General features: G+C 48.7%; 2 protein-coding genes across 2 annotated transcripts in view; one reads left to right on the plus strand and one right to left on the minus strand.

Annotated features, from left to right (window-relative positions):
• The window catches only part of SAMD11 (sterile alpha motif domain containing 11), a 120,935-nt gene extending 117,585 nt beyond the window's left edge, over positions 1-3,350 (plus strand). The window contains exons 12-13 of the mRNA XM_010577533.1: positions 248-358; positions 2,937-3,350. Coding sequence (XP_010575835.1) covers positions 248-358; positions 2,937-3,185 — 360 coding nt within the window. The 3' untranslated portion in view covers positions 3,186-3,350. The remainder of the gene's footprint in view (positions 1-247; positions 359-2,936) is intronic.
• Positions 3,351-5,479: 2,129 nt separating this feature from the next.
• NOC2L (nucleolar complex associated 2 homolog (S. cerevisiae)) overlaps positions 5,480-19,852 on the minus strand; it is a 55,620-nt gene continuing 41,247 nt past the window's right edge. The window contains exons 17-19 of the mRNA XM_010577534.1: positions 18,194-18,329; positions 9,685-9,825; positions 5,480-7,161 (exon numbers count right to left, since the gene is read on the minus strand). Of these exons, the coding sequence (XP_010575836.1) occupies positions 7,016-7,161; positions 9,685-9,825; positions 18,194-18,329 (423 nt within the window). The 3' untranslated portion in view covers positions 5,480-7,015. The remainder of the gene's footprint in view (positions 7,162-9,684; positions 9,826-18,193; positions 18,330-19,852) is intronic.

Consider the following 19,852-nt stretch of genomic DNA (forward strand, 5'->3'; position numbering starts at 1 on the left):
TATCTGGACTGGCCCAACCAGCCCTAATTCGCATTCTCACACGTGTCTCCTTTTGTTTGTTGGCTCCTAGCTGTGGATACAGGACTGTGTATGCCTCTCGTGTATTAATATGGGCCTACTTCACCACTGAGACTCTTAGAGTCTACCTTTTCTACCAGTGCACTTCTGTGCAATGAATGGCAAGACGAACGCATCAGATACTTCACTGGCATTTCTAAGCCTGGACCTGTGTTTTGGTTTCTTGCAGGTATTCCGAGAGCAGGCTATTGATGGTGAGACCCTGCCCCTCCTGACAGAAGAGCACTTACTGAACAATATGGGGCTCAAACTCGGACCTGCACTGAAGATAAGGTCACAGGTAGGAAAACTTCCTACGTAGTAGCAAGTGGCATGCTTTAAAAGTTGTCCCTAGCCAGAACAGGGCTGTCAAGAGACCTGGTTTATTGAATATAATTTATTAAGCAGTAATTGTTCATTTATTTATTTGTAATTCTGGTTTCAAGAAAGCTTGATCTGTCCTCCAAAATGCTCCATATCCTCAGCTGGAGCCAGTCGCATAACTGCTTCAGGAACAAAACACGGACAGTATTCAGTGCCCAGGGGCAGAAACAAATGGTTCGGGACAAGTGGTGGGAGGGAGAGACAGGGACGCAGTGGGAAACTCCTAAAACGGACCAGCTCCTGCTAGAAAAGACACGTCAGGCTGTTCCCACAAATACTGGCCAGGAAAGAAGGAAGGCTGTAAACAGGTAAGGCAAGGTAGATGGTTTCAAATCAGTTGAACCTGAAAATAGTCATCCCGAAGTACCAAAAGAACTGGGTAAAGCCACCTCGGGAACCAGCTGTCTTTTTTTTTCTAGACTGGACGTAAGTCCTTGCGCTGCTCATTTTCCTTGTAACTAGGTGGCTCTTGGCGATTCTCCTTTTTAGCGAGGCTTGAAGCACAAATGCATTTAACACATCTCAGCATCATCTGTTGATTACTTTCCCTCCCCAGTGACTAATGGACCAGCTCTTTCCCTTCTCTGCTGTGCTAGTAATAGACTGCCGTAACATTTTTATCTCTTGCTAGTCATAGTTTACTGGTCTTGCTGATGGGCCGTGCCACCCCCCCCCCACCTTGTGCTATTCACTTGTATTTTGATACACTGGAAGTAGAAATGGTATTTGCCTTTGTTGAGTTAGTCAAGTTCTTTCTTTTAGGGGACTGTATTTCCTCCTCAACAGATTAGTTTGCTGTTGTGCCCATATAGTGATGTTTCTTCTTCTCAAAATACCTTCTTTTTTTTTTTTTTTTTTTTTTTTTTTTTTTCCCCCCCCCCTTATGCTTTGGCCCCCAAGTCTCTGCCTGTAGAGGTCTGCTTTCCTAACACTGCTTTGCTCTTCTCCTGCCTTCCCTAGCTGGCAGTCATGGTGACTTCCATTGCGGTTGCCTCCACTTCCCCTTGGTTGGACTCAAAATCTAGAAGAACATCTCCGCTAGCTTCTTTTCTTTCCATTTAATGATCAGAAGATAGCTTCTGACACATGTCAAGAACAGGCTGTTCTATTGTATTCCCTAGGGGATTATGTCATGCAAATAGTTGTGACAGTAATGTGCATGTGCACATACATGGGTTGCACAGATAGTCACTATTCTGGCACGGTTTCCCTAACCCACAAGCTATACATTTGTTACATTATGTTAAAACAATAAGAGCAACTTTACTACTTTCCCTACAGCCCTCACTGTTTATGAGGGGTCTAATAAAAAGGTTCTGTGGGCAATTGTTCCCCGTGGGTCAATTCAGTAGGAAATAAAACTCTTATGTTTCTTAAAAAACAGAGAAAGCCAAATAGCTCACAGACATTCTTAGATCGGATTTGGTGGGGGGAATGTGAGATACGGGCTGAAATTAGAAAAACCCTGCTTCAATTTAATCAATAGTGTTTAAAGTTCTATAATAAGGCATGGTTGGGGGGGGAGTAAGTAAGTGGGGAGCAAAGTCCTGATGTTGCTAACTGAATAATGCTGCAGTTGTCTGGTTTGAACACAAGCTTGTGTTTTTGTTTAAGCTTAAATGTGAAACAGCTGTGTAGGTGCTGGAAAGTTGTGGGGCCTTTGGCCCTTGCTGGGAGGCGAGAACTGCTTCAGGAGAGTTTTCTTCAGTACTGCAGAAGAAGGGAGAGGCTGCAGGCTTATAGTTTCCTGTGCAGTTAACAGCAGCCACCCTGTAGCCAGATTTTTTTTTCCTCCCTCACCCTGTTGTCCCAGCCCCCCTGTAAGAGCAATTCCTGCTCTTCAGAAGTGGACATTGTGTACTGTCCTGCTGTACGCTACCCTGGGCTGGCTTAGCAAAAGGAGAGCAGAAGAGTTCTATCAAATTGTCTGTCCAGTGGTGCCTCTTAATGAAGTAAAAGAATTGGTAGGACTCAGTCGGCCCTCTTCACCTGATACACCTTCACCTGAAGGCAGCTACAGACAGGCATGTTCCCAACATCTTGTGTAGCAGAGATGACCTAGGAACTGCTGCTTACCACCACTGTGTTTCACTCATGAAGAGGATGAGCTGCGGTCCACAAAAGACAAAGAAAGAGCACTATCCTAGTTGTCCATGCAGCCTTATCTAGCCAGGTACACAGGCTGCAAGTTTCCATAGTCCCCTCATGAGACAGTGAGACCCAATTATTTCAGATCAGAGGCTGGACTTGGTTCAGCTTTGGGTTGCACGCTTCCTTTCAGCCTGCGCCTCCGCAAGGCCTTCAGTCTCGTTCTGGCCAAAGAACACAGATGCACGCAAAACATGCCACAGGAAAAGGGCCTGCACTGTATGTCCCAGCAAAACTTTCTTTAGCCTGCAAGATGTGATCTAGGGTAGACCTTGCAGCTGCAGCTGTACTTCAGTGCCATTTTGCCACCCTGCATTTTTTTTTCTTTTTTTTTTTTTTTTTAATAGGTTGCCAAGAGAGTGGGCAGAGTTCTGTACATGGCGGGCTTCCCCATGGCTTTCCCGCTGCAACCTCCTGGTTTACGGCCACCGGAGCGGGACCTGGCCCCAGCTGATCTCCGGCCATCCTCCACAGGCAGCGTGGCCTCCCCCTTCAGCAGCGGCCTGCCCTCTGCCAGCCGTGTCTCACCAAAGCAGGAAAACGGAAACCCCTCCATCATTGCTGGGATCAATGACACCGCGAAACCTCCATCTTAACTGCAGGACAGCTCTTGACTGCTTCTGGAACTGAGATTCAGTTGAACAAACTGAAGGTAATGCATTTGAGAGACCAGGAGAGCCTCCCTCAGCAGTGTGAGACACAGGAGTGAGGAAGGGAGGTTTTTAATTTTTTTGCTTTTTGTTTTAAAAAAAAAAAAACAAAACCCACAGAAATTTTAAAAACTGTAAAAAGGGAAGGAAAGAAAACTATCCAAAGATGTACTGAGAAAACACGAGTGGAGAGAAAATGATTCTAGAGGATGGCAGCAGCATTCCCATTCCCTTTCACACCCCTTCTCGCTCACCAGTCTGAGATGGAGCCGTGGACAGGGAACGAACGCTTTTCTTGGCCTTCAAAGAAACATGGCTTTCAGGAACTTCTGGGTGTGACTACAAGCAGGGAACGGGCACTGCTCCTCCCAATGGTACTCAGCACCCCTGAGCAAAAAAACCCATCAAAATTGAAACCAACCACCTTCCCAAATATCTCCTCCTCCCTGGAAACTGTACTCAGTTCCTCATTCAGGTGTCTATGCATCTCTAGCAACTTTAAAAACAATACCAAAGACAGACAAAAAGAAAAAAAAAAAGAGAAAAAAGAAAAAAAAAAAAAGGCAAGTTCCGGTCCATGTTTACTTCAGTGTGGATGGTACGGCACAGGCGGCTGTCCTACAGGCTAGAGGCTGCCCTCTTCCCTGGCACGTTGTCCCTTTCAGCACACACAATGGACTCTGCCTGTGCTCCAGCCCTGCAGAGGTGTTTTGGTTTTTTTTCATTAGGTGTTTTGTTTTAAAGAGAAGAAGAAAAAAAGTGTGTGCTTTGGTGGGATGAAGGGTCACAGGCCTCACTCCATTGTGGCCCCCTCCCTCCTTCACGTGTACAACAGACTCATTTTTACATTTGGGGTGGGTTTTTTTGTTCGTAGGGTTGTTTTTGGTTCTTCTTAAAGCCTTGTTACAGAGGTGGATGTAGTTGCACATTCTGGCCTGCTGTGGACCACGAGACAGATACCTGTGCGTTCCCAGAGGAGGGGGAGGGATGCTGGGGGATTCAGGCTAAAAACAATGGGTAGAGTTTTTACTACTGTGAATGAGATGGTAACTCCTGGGGGTGACCTCCTGTGACTTGTACAGTTGTGAACAACAATCACATGTGGTACTTTTCTCTCTCTCTCTCTCTCCCCCTGCCCCCCTTTTTTTTGTTTAAACGTTGCACGTGCTACCGTTTTTCTTACAAAATAGCTTGGTGGTACATTAGCTTCTTTATATTGTAAAAAAAAAAAAAAAAGTCATTATCCATCACATCACGATAAAAATGCTTTCCAGCAATCAATTTAAATAAAAAAGAAAAACACTTAATTTACAAATGGTACCTAGTTTCCTGAGCTCCTTGCAAGTGATGGCTTTACCCAAGAAGTCTCCTTTCTTTCACTGTGTGTACACTGGGGCCGTATGCTTTACCGCTGGTGGTGTTGATAACTCTTGGTGCAGCGGAGCTCCTCCATTTCTGGCCTAAAAGCCAATCTGAGGGTTGGTTCACAGCTGCCAAAAGGCAGACAGCACCTTGCCCAGCTAAGTTAGAGGACAGAGAACAAGACACTCCTTTCTCTTTTGGAAAAAAAGGTAAGTTAAGTTAAGTTAAAACCTTTTTCTTATAGCTGGGGCCTTACAATTCTCATCTTTGCAGTCATATCCCAGGCTCCCATATGTAATTAATTGCCTGAAGACACAGCCTTTACCAGCTGTAGGAAACCTCAGTCTCAAATGCTCCTGAACCCCTAATGAAGCAGCAGGTGCTCTGGCCCCCTCAGTGGGCTATAAATGATAATGACAATAATTATGATGTTGTTAATAAAACCCAAATTACTAATTTCTGAGGTTACTTCCTCCCCCTTATGGGACAAAGGGTATCTAGCTGCATGTCTAGAAGGGCAGGTCTAGTAATTACTGTAACTGCAGTTGGGAAAAAGAAGCCTTCTCTATCCCTATTCCTGCCACTAAGCTCCAAAAAGACATAACAAACTCTGAATGAAGCAAACACCCCACAACACTGTACTACAGCAGTAATTACCTGTGCAGTAATGATGTCTGGAAGCAGGAAAGGAGCAGCACTCAGCATAGGACAGGAAGACCATAATTACCTCTTTACATACACCGAGTTGTTATCATTTACACATGTGGGTGAGAGGGAGACCACTACCCAGGCTACAGTACATCTGGGTTTTTATCTGCAATAAGGCAGTGTTTCTGAGCTGTGGTTCTTCTGACTCCAGGAAAACAGAACTTAAAAAAAGAAAAAGGAAAAAATTGTTCTTTTTGAATTTTTTTTAAAAAAAGCATCTTATCCTCTTGTGGTGTGCAGGAGTAAGGATGCCTGGCAGGGGACACATAGGCAGTGCGGAAGGCAAAGATGACCATGTCTGCACTTAGCTTGGCCACCCCTAGCGCTGACAGCTACTGCCCTCACTGAATGGTGGCAGGGAAGAATAAAAAGATCATATTTAGTCCTGGCCTTCTGTCTTCTTTTCCAAAAATCTGCATTAACAAATAACAATGCTCTCAAAAGGCACAGTTAATTTTCAGGAGCAATGCTGTCAGATACGCCCTAAGAATACATAACTTTTCCTACCTCTCTCAGCAAATACCCTCTATTTCCAGTTTATTTTCCAAAGATCCTAAAGAAAGAAATATGTTTCCTAGCTGCCAGTCCTGCAAACTAACAGTGGTCTCAAGAGATAAGCTGTTTATATTTTCCCAGCAGATCACAAATTGCCCTTACCCAGCTTGAGCTACACAATGTCCTCCCACAAGTACCACTCCTACAGGAAGACATATAATGAGCTGCATCAAGAAGCTGCCCAGGTGATGCAGTGGTTGGCTTTGAGGTAATAAAGAAAGGCTGAGTGCCCAAGACAGCCTGCAGTCATCAGTACTGTTTTCAGGACTCGCAGAACAAAACGGTGTTCACCACCAGCGTCAGCAGCTAGGACTGGCCCTAGAAAGAGGTGATTTTATGTCACTGTGGATAACAATAGGTCTGTTACAAAGCACAGGTTCAGACTTGTCCCTTGTTTTTGCTAAGCAAATGTATCCCGTGCAAACCCAACAGCCATCACAAAATGAAAATATTTCCTATGTATGTGATTAGTTTTGCCTCTTCTTACTCCTTCCTGCCTGCGCAACCGCCCATCTCCACCCCCCACTCCGTATCCTAAGGCACTTACTTGAAGTTAACTTCTTTAGCATACTTACAGCCAGCTTGATTGAACTGACTGAGCTGCTTCTGATGTTGCTGATAAAGGCTTCCATCTGCAGTGAGAATACAAAGCTCTGAAACACTCTACGCAATCCTTAAGAACTTCTTGGCAAAAAGGAGGGTTTGGTTGAGGGCCCCAGAGCAAAATATGGGGCGACGCAGGTGGTTGGCTGAACAGACAGGAGGACCCTTCGACAAAAGAACTTGTCCTTCCCTTGGTCAGCTGACTTATGCTCCAGCAGGAGCTGAAACTGAACCCTATGCTATTTAAAGCAGCAGATTTTAATGAGGGCTTTTTATTACCTATACTGAGCCTTTTTACTGGCCTCGACATGACCGCAATTTTACCGTTACCAAAACCATAACTGGTAGAAAAAGCTTGAAAGTCCAAGTAGCATCTCTGCTGTGTCACTGAGAAAGTCCTTGGTGGCACCTGGGGTGGCCTCCCACCCTCCATGCTCCCCAGCTCTTACCACCTCTTTGAGAACCAGCTACAGGTGCTGAAGGTTGGGTGATCCAGTACACAGCAGCTCTGTAAGGGATAAGCTTGGAGGGAGTGGCTGTGAGGGCGCTCAGTCATCGTCAGAGAAAGCTAAGTCCTCCACAATGTCCTCTTCTCCTTGAGCTAGCTGTTCGAGGTCAGACCGTGACATCCCACGAGTGCAGCTCCTCTGCTTCTGTGACCTTTGGGAAACCCGAGCAGGTTCCTTGCCTTCCTCTGTGGGTGGAAAGAGTGAGAGGTGTAAATCCTGCTTTACTGGGAGATGAGAGTGAGGCAAGTTGAGGCAACTCATTGCTAATTAATCCCAGACACTCATTAATTTGTTGGCGCCACCGCAGCTCCCAGATAGCAGTAGGAGAGCAGAGCACTGCAGGGTGCTCGGCTCTGAGGTACTTGGGGCAATAGGAGAGGAGACCTAACCAACCTGTGCCTGAGGCAGAAACACAAAGAACTCGGGGGCACAAGACAAGCAGCACCTCCAACCTTCAGCCCTTGCAGCTCAGGTCAGTCTTCCTCACCAGAGGTGTCAGGCTGGGCATTAAGAGCTGACAGAAAGGAGCTGTCATAGATAACGGAAAGACTCCCAAAAGCAAAACTAGCCCCAAGCTCCCTCCTTTTTGAAATGGTATTTTAACAGTGGGGAGCACAAGTGAGAACCTGTTTTGGGGGGCTGTGCAGGACTGTGCATGTCCCTATTCCCAGTGCCCTTCCCTGTCATTCCAGAAGTGTGGCTTGAGCTTCCTACACCTTGGGGGGCCCTGCAGACCATCTTCCTTAGGCAAAGCATCTGCTCAGCAACAATTCCTACCTCTGGTCTTACGCCCACCAGGTTGTGGAGGGCGTCCTCCTCTCCCGCTCCTCAGCGCTCCCTGGATCCGCTGCCAGGCTCTGCCAGTTCAGCCCACTCGCCAAAAAGGACAAAAAGCTACCGCTGGGTGCTCACCGCAGTTCACGTCTTTCCAAACTGCCCTGGTGACACCGGAGCACCACAGAAGTGCCTCTCCAGGGCACTGAGAGCACATGCAGAGTTCTCCCCTAAGGCTCTGGCCTGCTGCAGGGTGGAAGCTGTCGTGGACACGAGCTCCTCGCTGTTCCCTTGCGCGACCAGGCTGCATACATGTGTTTTGGTAAAAAGCACAACAGGAACACTCAGCACACAGAGCTTAAGACTTGGGAGGGGCGGATCTGCCTGCCTGATGTCTGAAAAAGTGCCACAGGCCAGGAGTACCAGGCCCGAACGTCACTGCCACTACACCAGTGTACCCAAGCACTAAAAGACTCTGCTGGCTCTATGCCGTGCTTCTACAGGCCACAGCAAAGGAAGCTGCCATTAGGGGTGAAGGAAGGGAGGATCAGAGTTCCTGCTCCCCCAGACACCAAGGAAGGGTGCTTTTCCTTCAGCTCGTCTGAGTACTCCAGTAGGCAGAGAGGGAAAACTCTCCCTCTTTATCCTTTACAGCATTGTCAGAACATGCATCAAATACCCATCTATTCTCGGCGCCGAGGTTTGGGTGTGCATGCCAAGCCACAGCCATCTGCCACGCTAAATCAGTCAGATTTTGCTCTCACTTGGACTCTTTCCCCCTTCCTGCTCTCCCCGCTCCCCAAACTAGTAAAGAAAGCCTGCACACACAGGAGCTTTTGTGGCTGTTCCCCACAACCACACATCACGCCCAATGGCACGCTGAGGAGCAGAGGCTTGGCGCTCTAATACAAAGGCCTAAGCAAGTGGCACACAAAAACCAGCAAAGGAACACCACAGCTGCCAGAGCCCCTGGCAGGCCCAGCTTCCGTCTGCTAAGTTAGCAGAGCGACTTGGCAGACGCAGGCAAGACGGAGCCGAACGCGGTGAGCTGCGCTGTTGGGGTGCCGAGCAGGCTCTCTAGCTGGCTGTGACTCTGTGCAAGGGACGGAAGGGGAAGATAGCTCTCTCCTCAGCTGCAACAAAGCCTGCCTTGGCATCCAGCACAGCCCCGGTGACAGAGCTGGCAGGTTTCTCGGTAGCCATTCAGACGGCTGTTCTGGCCTGCTAGGAGCACGCTGAACTAGTAGCCCCTCACGCTGCTACCCACCGCTTTTACCGACTCTCTGGGCAGCAGCTACTAACTGGCAGAAGCGATCGGGACCAAGCACAGAGCGAAGGCAGCGCTTCTAGCAGGGTTTGTACACGTCCTGGCAAATACCACTGTTTCAGTGCAAAAACCCCAGAGGAATGCAGGACTTGGACAAGATCTCCTACCAGTCCTATCCTGGGAGGAGCTGTTGAGAAGCAGCAACTAAAGGGTTACACCTGTGCAGCACCCCATCCATACATACCCCAGGCACTGCTCAGATGAAAAGTGAAACCCCCATGCATGTGTAACCTGTGGAGAGCCTTGAAGCAAGGTTTCTGTACCCTGTTGGGGTGGGCTGTACTTCAAGAGTTTGTTTGAGCCTCTCTGCAGGAGGCCCCTGAAAAGAGATGAAAGGGACTGGTGGCTTGTTAGAGCAAGGCCTGCAAAGACCTTAACCCTTTCGCTCTCTTCTCAGTATAAACTCAGAACTGCCAGGTCTCCCTGTCCCGGGCGTGTGTATGTCTGTGTGTAGAAGTCCCTCCTGACACCCTACAGCTCAGAACAGCAGCACAGCAAGAAAAGAGGAGACGATTCCTTTGTAGGGGAGCCCCCAGCATGCAAAGGAGCCTTCGGCTACCAGTGCTGTCAATAATTCCCTTCCCCTTTGCCCAACTGCACTACTTACCATCTGAGTCACTGTCATCTTCCAATTCTTCCTCGTCCTCCTCAATTTCATACTTTCCTTCTTCTTCATCATCATCCTCGCCATAGTCCTTGCTGCTTGCTTCTGAACTGTCGTCTGATGCCTGCTTGGCTTTGGCTTTACCTGCAAATATTTTTACTACGTAAATGGAAACGGAAAGAGCAGCACAGGAGCATACACGCAGGCAGTATATGCAAAGGGCAAAGTACCACCATCCTCACTCATCCTCAGGAGTACAGTTATATACACACTAAAGGGGAAATTTACCATTTTTCTCCAAAAGCCAAGTCCCCTTGCACTAGAGGCCCAGAGAAGGATGCATTTCATTTCAGAGGCACCTGCTAGAGGCCAGGAAGGCCAGGACACAGAGAGTCACAGAAATCACCTCAGAAGCCCATAGCAGGGTTTTACTGCTAAAGCCCAGGATTTGCTGCTACCTGGTACTTGCGGAGCACCACCGGCGCAGCACCCAAGCGTCTGTCATAAACCCGTCTCCCCTGCTCAGAGAGACATGAAAGCTAGGAGAGGATGACAGACAGAAGAGTACAATGAGAAGAAATGGGCCTACTGAACAGACATGAGAAAGGAGAAGGAATAAGTCACGAAGCTGAGACCAGAGAAGGGCGGTTTCACTCAGAAATGGTGCCTGCGTATACCCACCTCCACCCCCCATGGTTATACACAACTGAAAACGGGTAGATTCTCTGGTTCAGGGCATCCTTGTAAACCTCTCTGGGCTTTATTCCCTCTGTTAGTCACAACAAAAAGGTCTAGGAACAGATATTGCTGCAAATTCCCTCTGCGGATGGCTAGGCAGGTCCAAGGGAGCCTGGGAGGAAGTATTAAGAGTCTCTGGGTGCTTGGCCTGTGGGAAAACCATCTGCCTCTGAGCCTCTGGAACAGGACTTCTCTTATTCATGTTGAGTTCGCTTCAGTGGAGGATTGCTTCTCCCCTCTCTCCCTCCTCCAGACAGTGTGAGTCACCAGGCATTTAAATGACAGAATATAAATTCTGTACAGAGGGAGCAGAAGAACCAGCTTCTTGCCACCACCCCTGAGCTAAGCCCGGCTCAGTGCTGCAGGTTGCCTGGCCTTGCTTACAAAACTGCTGAAGCAGCTATTTATTCACACTTCAGACTCTGCTTGGAAACTGGCTGTACATCTTTCTCACATTGCGATTCTTGGGCCCCACCGTGGCATCTATTTTTTGCCCCATCCTCCCTCCTCAGCAGCTGACCTATGTTACTCACTGAACTGGATACAGAGCCATTAATAAGCTGGCTGCTAGCATTCCCAGCTCCCCGTCATCACCCTGCTCGCTCTGCTTTCACCCATCTGTCAGCTCTGCCAGCATGCAGCCTCTGTGCAATTGCCCCCCACGGGATCGGAAGCTACATCTCATGGACGGAGCTCTCCGGGCGCCCGCAGCCATGCGGAGAGCACCCGCTCCACAGGAGATGGATTGCAGTGCTATTCGCTGCACCACATCATATTGATGGGCACCTGAGCAGTTCAGGCAACAACCGAGGGGCACGCTCTCATCCATCAAGCAGCCCTAGCAAAAGCACCGACAGATCCAGCTACCAGCTCATCTGAGAGTATGCAGAGAAACCAGCTGTGGGCAGGAATCGGCTACTGGGCCCTTGGGTCATTCCTGCGTGCTACGACACAGGCAGCAGGCCGCTAAGAGGAATTTACTGAACTTCTCCAGCCTCCTGCTCCCCTCCCCTAAGCTCAGCCCCTGCCTCCCCTTCCACCGATGTACACACACACACACAGAGGCCCCAATACAGCCTTCGCGCAGAACTCAAGCTTCCATCTCCTGAAGCAGGAGCGTATCAGCAAGACTCCAGAAGACAATGCTTAGGGTGGTCCGGTTAACCAGTGCTTTTCCCCCTCTTCCTCCTCACTCTGCCTCTAGATCCTCAAGCTGACAGCCCACAGCAGGAATTTTGCCACTAAGAAGGGCCATGATGATTCTGCTAGGAAATGAAAATGTCTGACCTCTCCTTCCACCCCCCTCGCCCCCACCAGTCTGGCATTAAATTGATGTAATATGATTATGTGAGGGATAAATGAAGAAACCTGTTCAAGTTCATTAGAGGCACACCAACACCTAATGTGGACAGATCACTCATTACAGCCAGGCCCAGAGAGATGCTGCAGCCACACTCCCTTCTCGCCTTTAATTGCCTCATGACGAGGCAGTCCAGCACCTCTTTCTAAGCCATTAATAATTTCCAGGAGCAGCCGCCTTTCCTCCCAGAGATCTGTCAGCTGGTAAATGAGAGGAACACATGAACTTCCCCACCCCCACTAGTGACACACAGATTGATCAAATCCACGCTTTTTCTTCCCCATCTCCTGGCTCTTTCCACCCTTGCCTGGTCAGGGGGACCCAAAATGTGCAAACTTGTTTCTCTCCCCTCTTCAGACCTTGCAGAGACTCAAGCAAGGGAGTCTCTCCTGCCTGCCAAATGCTTTCTCCATTCCAGAGGGCAGCTCATCTTGATGTGATGGAATTGTTTGCGTTCACCACCTTGCCTGCCCCCTCGGGGAGGATGCCAGGGGTGTGCAATCCTGCTGAAATGAGGAGGCAGCTTTCAGCTCCACCTGCGCAAGGTAGGGGGAATCTCCCCTCAGATCCACAGGATTAAAAAACAATTGCAAATTCATCCCTTTCCTTCCTTTTCCTGTGCAGCCGTATCTGCTGCACGCATTATACACTGCTTGCAATTTATTCCCTGGTATGGCTGCACCACAGCCAGGTGTAGGACCTAAACAACGCAACCAGAAACAGACAGCCAACAGGCAGTGTCACCTTGTTAGAAGGACCACTATGCTGGGATCCTGGACACGTGAACTCAAAGTCCTGTCTCAAAACCCCCACCTCATCTCGGTTGAGGTCTTCCAGTGCAACGCGAGAGGCACTGACAGGGAGCTAACCAGCACTCCTAACTCCCAGGTTCTGAATGGAGCGGATACGCATTTGTGCTGATGAACTTACTGACCGAATTCCAAAGAACTGTCCACCACCCTGTCCGTTCTTTCAGGAACCCCTAAAATAAACAGAAGTGCCAGCACTCACAGAGCAGGGGCTCAAGCCACAAAGAAACCCAACGAGACTTCTATAAACATGACACCAGATGCAGAAACGTTTGTTATTGCTAGTCTTGTTAGGATTCAGAAGAGATTAATTAATTCATTCATTGTTGGATTCAGCAAGGCCTGCGAAGCGAGAATGGAGATTCAGATGGGTGCGAGGCTTTTTCTATCAGAGTCCTGTGGCTTACAGCAAAGGCTGAAGTCAGGGTTGGGACTCAGGAAAGTAGAGACTGAAGACCTGCAAAGCTTACAGAGCTAGGGAAAAGGCTGCTGCTGTCGAAGATAAATGACTTATCATGGTTTTGGCTGCTGTGAGGCTGCTAAGGCTGAGGTTAAGGTAACGAAGGATCAGAGAGCTTAGCTACTGCTGGGTCCTGCAGGACCTGAAGGACTAGAAGAAGGCCTGGGCCAAGGGGAGCGGATGGCCTGCTATCAGCCTTTCATCTCTGGCCTAATACAAAACTGGGGTTAGGATTCAGAAGAAGACAGGCCTAAGAGATAGGTTTATGCCTGGATCCTACATGGTCCATTAAAGCAGGCTGATGGCTGTAGCTAGCACAAAAGGGTAATCAGTGAGTTCAGTGGGCAGTAGGCTTAAAAAAAAAAAAAAAAAAAAAGCTTTTTTCAAATAATGTCTACCTTAAAGTTGTGGCATGTCTTACCCTGTTACCAGAGGATGCTGTGGAAGCCACGTTAACAGTGAGGATCAGGCACAATCAGGGAACCAGCAGATTCATCAGTGGATATTAAACAAAACGGTCTCTCCACAATCAGAACATCAGAACATCTCTAAGCTGCTGACTGCCCTGTAACCTCCCCTGCCCTGAACATACTTCTTCCTCTTCCCTAGCATCTCCATATACTTGCAAGATCACTGGACGTGTTTAGCTTGCACCTGCATCTTGATGCACCTGCCTGTTATCCCTCTCCTCAACACATACAATTACAGTGCAGCTCTGGAGCTGAAGGGCAGAAAGATTCCAAGGCTGTAACACCTGGCTGTAGCCAACTTTCACCTCTGAATCACTCCAAGGATACCTCCAGGAGCACCTGCCCTGCGAGAATCCACTCCCACAATGTTATGCCCACACTGATTCTCCCCACAGGAACCTAACCCATCTGAATCTGCTCCCCAGCCCATGCTGCGGTTTCTCCTACTTTCTGGGAAATCTAGGATGCTTCTTATTCAACTCCAGGGCAGTCCCCAGCAGCCCCTCCTTGCCTGCTAGAGGGATGCTGTTCTGGGAGGATTCTGGAAGAGGTACCTCTGCCAGATGCTGCTGCCGGTCCCGCTCCCCTGCGGGAGGAAAGCAGGGGCGGGTGGTTCCCATCTGGGAGCAGCGCGCTGGGGCCAAGGGCTGTGCGAGATGCAAACACCAAACCACCGGCGGCCATTTCCTGCAGCAGTGCCTGGGGCTGGATGCAGCGAATCTCCTCTCTCTGCTACGGCACAGCTGAAAATGGTGGAGGTGGGGTGGACAAAAAAAGGGGGATGCTCAGAACAGAAGGGAAGGTAATGCACAACTGCACCAGTGCTGCTGGAGGACAACACGGTCTGCACATTACCCTCCTCCCACGTGCAGTGACAGTTTTCTTCATCTACCCTTGCTCCCCCCCAGGAATGAGTAATAGCAAACTGTGAGAATAGAGAGCACCCCAACCCCCTCAGTTTGGGAAAAGCGTGCCATTCAGTCCCTGCCTGGGATTGGAAAGACCTCTTCAGAAGCTTGCTCTGCTCTGAAAAATACAAAGGTCTTTGAGGTAGAAGTTAGTTAATCAGCAAGATGTTTTGGCTAGCAATGGTTAGCCCAAGAACTATAGCCGTTCTCCAGGCCTACCCTCTTCCAGAGAGATTAGGGACAGCGTAGACTGAAATCAACATTTCACTGATACAATACTTAATTTAAATCAAAAGAAAAGGTGAGGGCGCCTTTGAACAGCAGCTAAATAACAGAAAACTGATTATTTCCTGGCTTTTAGCAGGCAATTTTCCACTCTTGTGAATCTGGTCTGGGACCTGACAGGCCAAAATAACTACTAAACAGAAGAACGTCCTGTCAACACAGGAAAGATTCTGCCAAGCCAAATACTGTGGTTGGTGAGAGACAGGAGCCATCTTCACTATGCCTCCATACCCACCATCCCACCAGGAAGCCACAATGAAGCTGCACTAGCAGCAGGTTCTGAAATCCAGACTTTTATGTAGTAATCATCAGGGGGAAGAGTTTTCCAGACCAGGGCAACCATCCTCGCAGATTTAACGTGTGGGGTTGCCCAAAAGGATGAGTTACAGCAACAGACCACTGCAACTACCTAGCTAGAACTTCTCTGGCAGGGAATTCCTTCCTTTCCAGCAGCCCCTCCCTCCCTCCCCCTTCTTTGCAGAGACTTGCATATCCCCAGGACTCTGGCACTGGCTCTTTCCAGTAAGAACTCTGAACAGAGTTTTGGGTACCACTGCTAAGCCTTGCTAATGAAGCGAGCATGGACATCTCCGGGTATGGTTAACCTTTCCAGTGAGCCTTCTATTCTTTTCCCACATTAGCCTTGGCATTCCCAAACCATGCCCCTGCTTCCACTCCCAGAGCAGGGAGGGCATAGCCCACCAGTCCCATCTCCTCCTGCCCATGTCTGGAAGTAGTGTTGTGTTAGAAGGGCCAATCTGCTCCGATGAGCTTCCCAGATCCCCACAACACATCAGTGTCACAGTTACTTTCATAGCACCACCCTGTCTTGGGGCAGGTCTCCCCTTGTCACTTTTCAAGCAGGTCAGCATCACTGGGCATTCTCAGCTGTATTTCTTGTTTTCCAGCTCTATTTCTTGTTCTCCTCTCCCAGAAGGTCCATCCAGGGCAGTCTTATCTTCCTACCTAGATTTCTGCCATCAGCTGCTCAACAGTCTCTCTTGGAAGTAGCCCGAGGCTGATTCCAGATGAACCAAAGTTCCTCCATTGTCCCAGACTTTCCTTTTGCCTTGTTTGAAGAGAGGTGATTGCTATGCCTTCAAACCTCACAGGTAAAGAAGCAAATACACAGGCCACAGCAGCTGCTGGGCCTCCCAAATTCCCTTGCATCTGGCCACCGGGTAGAACAATGGCCACAAAGACAGGGAACTGCAGCAAATTGAAGCACCGCCTTCTCTGACTTCCATCTGCAGCCAGCCCTGACAGTTACTGAATGCAGAGCACGGCTGGGAACATCTCACGCCCCACACAGAGTAAGAACAAGAGCTTATTGTATGCATCTCCCAAGACACAGGCGCTTTTCCCAGCCTCCCTGTTCCCTGTCCCTTTCCCACTGTGGAGTCACACCATTGCCTGGAGGGGACTTCCCCCTACACTACAGTACAGACCCAGTGCTCCGCTGTCTCCACCCAGCACCTTGGGATCCATGGTGGGGCCGAGCACAGTTGCTCCTTGAGATGGAAGCTGCCTTCAGGGTCTGCTCCCTCCCTCCAGAAAACACCCTACTAAGAACAAAGGCTATGGAGAGGCAGCTGACCCAGGAATGTTGGAAGGCAAGACCCATTACTGACACTGCAGTGCTGATGCACGCTCAGTGACTAGATACCGCAGACTAGATACCGCAGCTGTGGGACTCACACAAACAGAGCAGGGAGAGCCCTTTGATACCACGTGGCCCTTAGTCCTTATTTGCACTCTCTTCACAATATATGCCAGCCCTTTAAAGCTGCCAAAGAACCTTACGGACAGATGTCACAAGCACGTGCGCAGGCAGGGGGGGTAAAAGCCATGCCTAACAAGTAGATTGCAAACCTTTGTATCAGCAGATTTCTACAGTGAGCAGGCAAGCACCAGAAACAAGGTAGAAGCTGCGTACATTAGGTGCCAGACAGACAGCTGCCATAGACCTTGTATTGTATCGTCAGTAGCCTCATTAGGATCCCAATGTACACCCAGAAATCCATCAGTCCGAGAAACCTCCCAAGCGTACATAAAGTCAGTTCCTGGGAGGCAGAGGAAGACACTCTGTCTCCCAGCAACCTACTTTCTGAACTGCAGTTATCACTGCCTTTTGAGAAGCCACTGCGATTCTTCCAAGGCATTGACTCTTATGGCAGGCAGGACAACCCCAGATCTCAAGGATATATCTCAGCAAATCATTTGGATGTCACACTGATCTTCCAGTACCTTGGTGGATCATGTGCTTACTTTTGCTCTCCTCTCCCATTCTTTGCCGGGTCACCTACAAAAAAATCCACTGACTTCAGCCTCAAGCTATCGAACAAGAGTTTTCCAACCTTTTCTTTCTCCCGTGTCAGAGATGCCTGCGAGAGAGACAATGCTCACTGGTTCTACGGTAAGTCTCAAGATTTATCCTCACGTCTTACAACGTGCACAACAGACTAGGCCTTTATCTGTAGATTAAATCTCCAAACAAGAAAACTGTATTCCTGCAAGTCGCCCTACTATATGAACGATGATGCGTTTAGAAAACCTGTGATATCCCAAACATTCCAAATTACAAAAAGAACATCTAAGTTTTTCCTCAAACTCTGTGGTGAACTTCTCAGGCAGGTTCCACAATTTACTGTGGCCCTCTCGTGGTCACAGCCAGAGAGTGACATCACTCCATTTTCTCCAGAGGCTCTAGGCCTTCTTGGCTTGTCAAGAATACTTGCAATGTCAGTGACTATAAAATAAATAAATCAATCAGAAGTGCATGCAAAGAGAGGATAACCATCCTTCCATCCAAGATCCTTGTTCTGGTAGCCAGCCCTTATGACAGCTATTGTTTGCAATGACGTATTACAGCAAAGACCCAGCATGGTGTCAGGTAGAACAACATTCTTATTCCTCTTTTATAGGTGCAGAAACAAAACATGAATTTCTGCACTTCCACTCACAGTGCAAGAAGACAGCAAACGCTTTTACGTTCTCTAAGGTGAGACTTCAGCCCAGAACCTGCACAGGTTATAAGCACAAGAAGGAGAACTCACTCTTTGGGAATTACAATATGAACCATGGCTGCTACTTTGAAACCTTTGAAAGCAGAGTCTGTGTTCAGCCAAACATCCCCTGGTTTCTGGGCTATCAGGTTGAGGTCAGTGTCTGTGACAAAAGAAAGGTGCTAAGGGAAGGAGAGTATGGATCATGTACAGAAAAAGACTAATGCAGGACTAAGGCTTTAAAATGAGCTGGATTGACAAAGTAGGAGAGGGAGAGAAAGATAAAAGCCTCCCAACCACCTTCTGTCTGTCACTTTAAAAAGCTTCCAAAAAGGCATCATCATCCTGTGCTCTCTCTCCCTAACAGTATATCTTTTGAACCGAACATGGCCAGCATGCATCCCCTTTCGGGCAGGGCCGTATTGACCCACATCATACAGAATTCTGGACAAGGAGAAGGTATGCCCAGCCCCATACCTTTTATAGGAAATCCAACACCCTCCTCATCAGAGTCACTGTCCAGCTCGAAGAGGTCCTTGAATTCCTTCTTATCTTCCTCCTTTCTTTCATCTTGCTTCTTACGCTTAATTTCTGGGAAGTTCAAGTCTTCAAGCTGGAAAAAACCAAAACCAACAGTAAGAACAACCTTAATTTGTACTTTTAAACATATAATGCTGAGCTTAAACACAGGAACTTGGCTTTGCCCAGTATGTTTAAGCCACACTGCCAAGAACAGTTGGGTCTGCCTGCTGCCAACTCGGGGCGTAACAGGGAGATTTGTGAGTCAGTTACAAAGGTGAATGATACATGCAAAGCACCACTGCTCTATTGATCTTTACCTAATAAACTACTTTTGCTAATGGGCCATCTACTGCTGGTACCTTAGCATGGATAAAAGCGCAAGACATCCATGACAAGCCGGCTGTCCTAGATCTCTGGACTGAAAGCCACGCAGGCCCTGTGAGCTTGGGCAGCCAAGCACAATCAAGCCAGACTGTGCTGGTCATCTCTGAAGTAGCAGCTTTCCACCAACGCCAAAAGCTGTGACAGCTATAGCAAAGGCACCGTCTTTCTGGCTGCAGATTTCAGCACAGTTAAATGGCAAGGTGCTGAAGATGCTTAAGGTCTGTCTAGACCATGGCTTCCCCCGTTGCTAGCCCTTATGGAGATCAATGGGCCAAGAGCCTTGCTGCTGCAGACAGCCAATATCAATGCCATTAAGTACTTGCAATTGACACCACCTCACTGCTCTTTACACCTCTCCGGAGGGGGATTAGGGGGAGGATTTACTTGCAAGGGCTCAGGCCAGCAGGGCAAAGATAATCAGAATGCAAATTAAATCCCAAGTGCTCTCTGAACATCAGCTGCCCGCTGCCCGTGCCTGGCTGCACACCTCCTGGGAAGCACTCATGCATTAGCACACATTAGCTTGCTTGGAAACATTCGCCCTGCGAGTAATAACTCATTTGCTCTCTCCCACCCATCAGACCACCCCTCAACACACTCCTCTCTGACCACATCCACTTCAACCCTCCTGTGAGCTTCCCCCAGCGGGAACAGCAGCAAAGCACACTCCTTATAGAATGGCAGCTCTCAGCAGAGAGAAAGAAAGAGTGAATGAGGATGGGGGGAGAGATGACAAGAGACAGAGATGCGCATTTGCTCCTGCAGCCAATTCCAGCAATTTCTCCCAGCCTCTTTCACGGTTATGGTCCCCAGCTGGGCAATATTGATTCTGGAAGCTGAGCACTTACAAGCAATAACCTGCAGCACCAAGATGGAAAGTCAGAAGCTGGCCAGAGAAGGGGAGAGGGCAGCAAATCACCAACCACCATTTGCAAGGTCCTAATTTTAAATCATGTTCCCACCTGCTCTTGTCCACTATGAGATGCCTCTCCTTCCACCGGCCCTGCAGAGACCTGCTGGGCTGTCTCTGTGCGGGGAAGACACGTGAAGAAAGCAGCACATGACTGGCTTTCCAAACAGCAGTCGTTGCATGCCAGAGAAGAGACTTAGGAAGCAAAATGCAGCAAGAGCAGCAATCCGGAGCCACTGCCAAACGGCTGCCCTCAGCTGACCTAATGACATACTGTAACCATCCTCTTTCCTAGAGTGGTTATGCTCCAGCAAGCTTCA

Source organism: Haliaeetus leucocephalus, unplaced genomic scaffold (assembly GCF_000737465.1).
Source record: "Haliaeetus leucocephalus isolate CR32 unplaced genomic scaffold, Haliaeetus_leucocephalus-4.0 Scaffold556, whole genome shotgun sequence".
In the NCBI taxonomy this organism is placed as follows: domain Eukaryota; kingdom Metazoa; phylum Chordata; class Aves; order Accipitriformes; family Accipitridae; genus Haliaeetus; species Haliaeetus leucocephalus.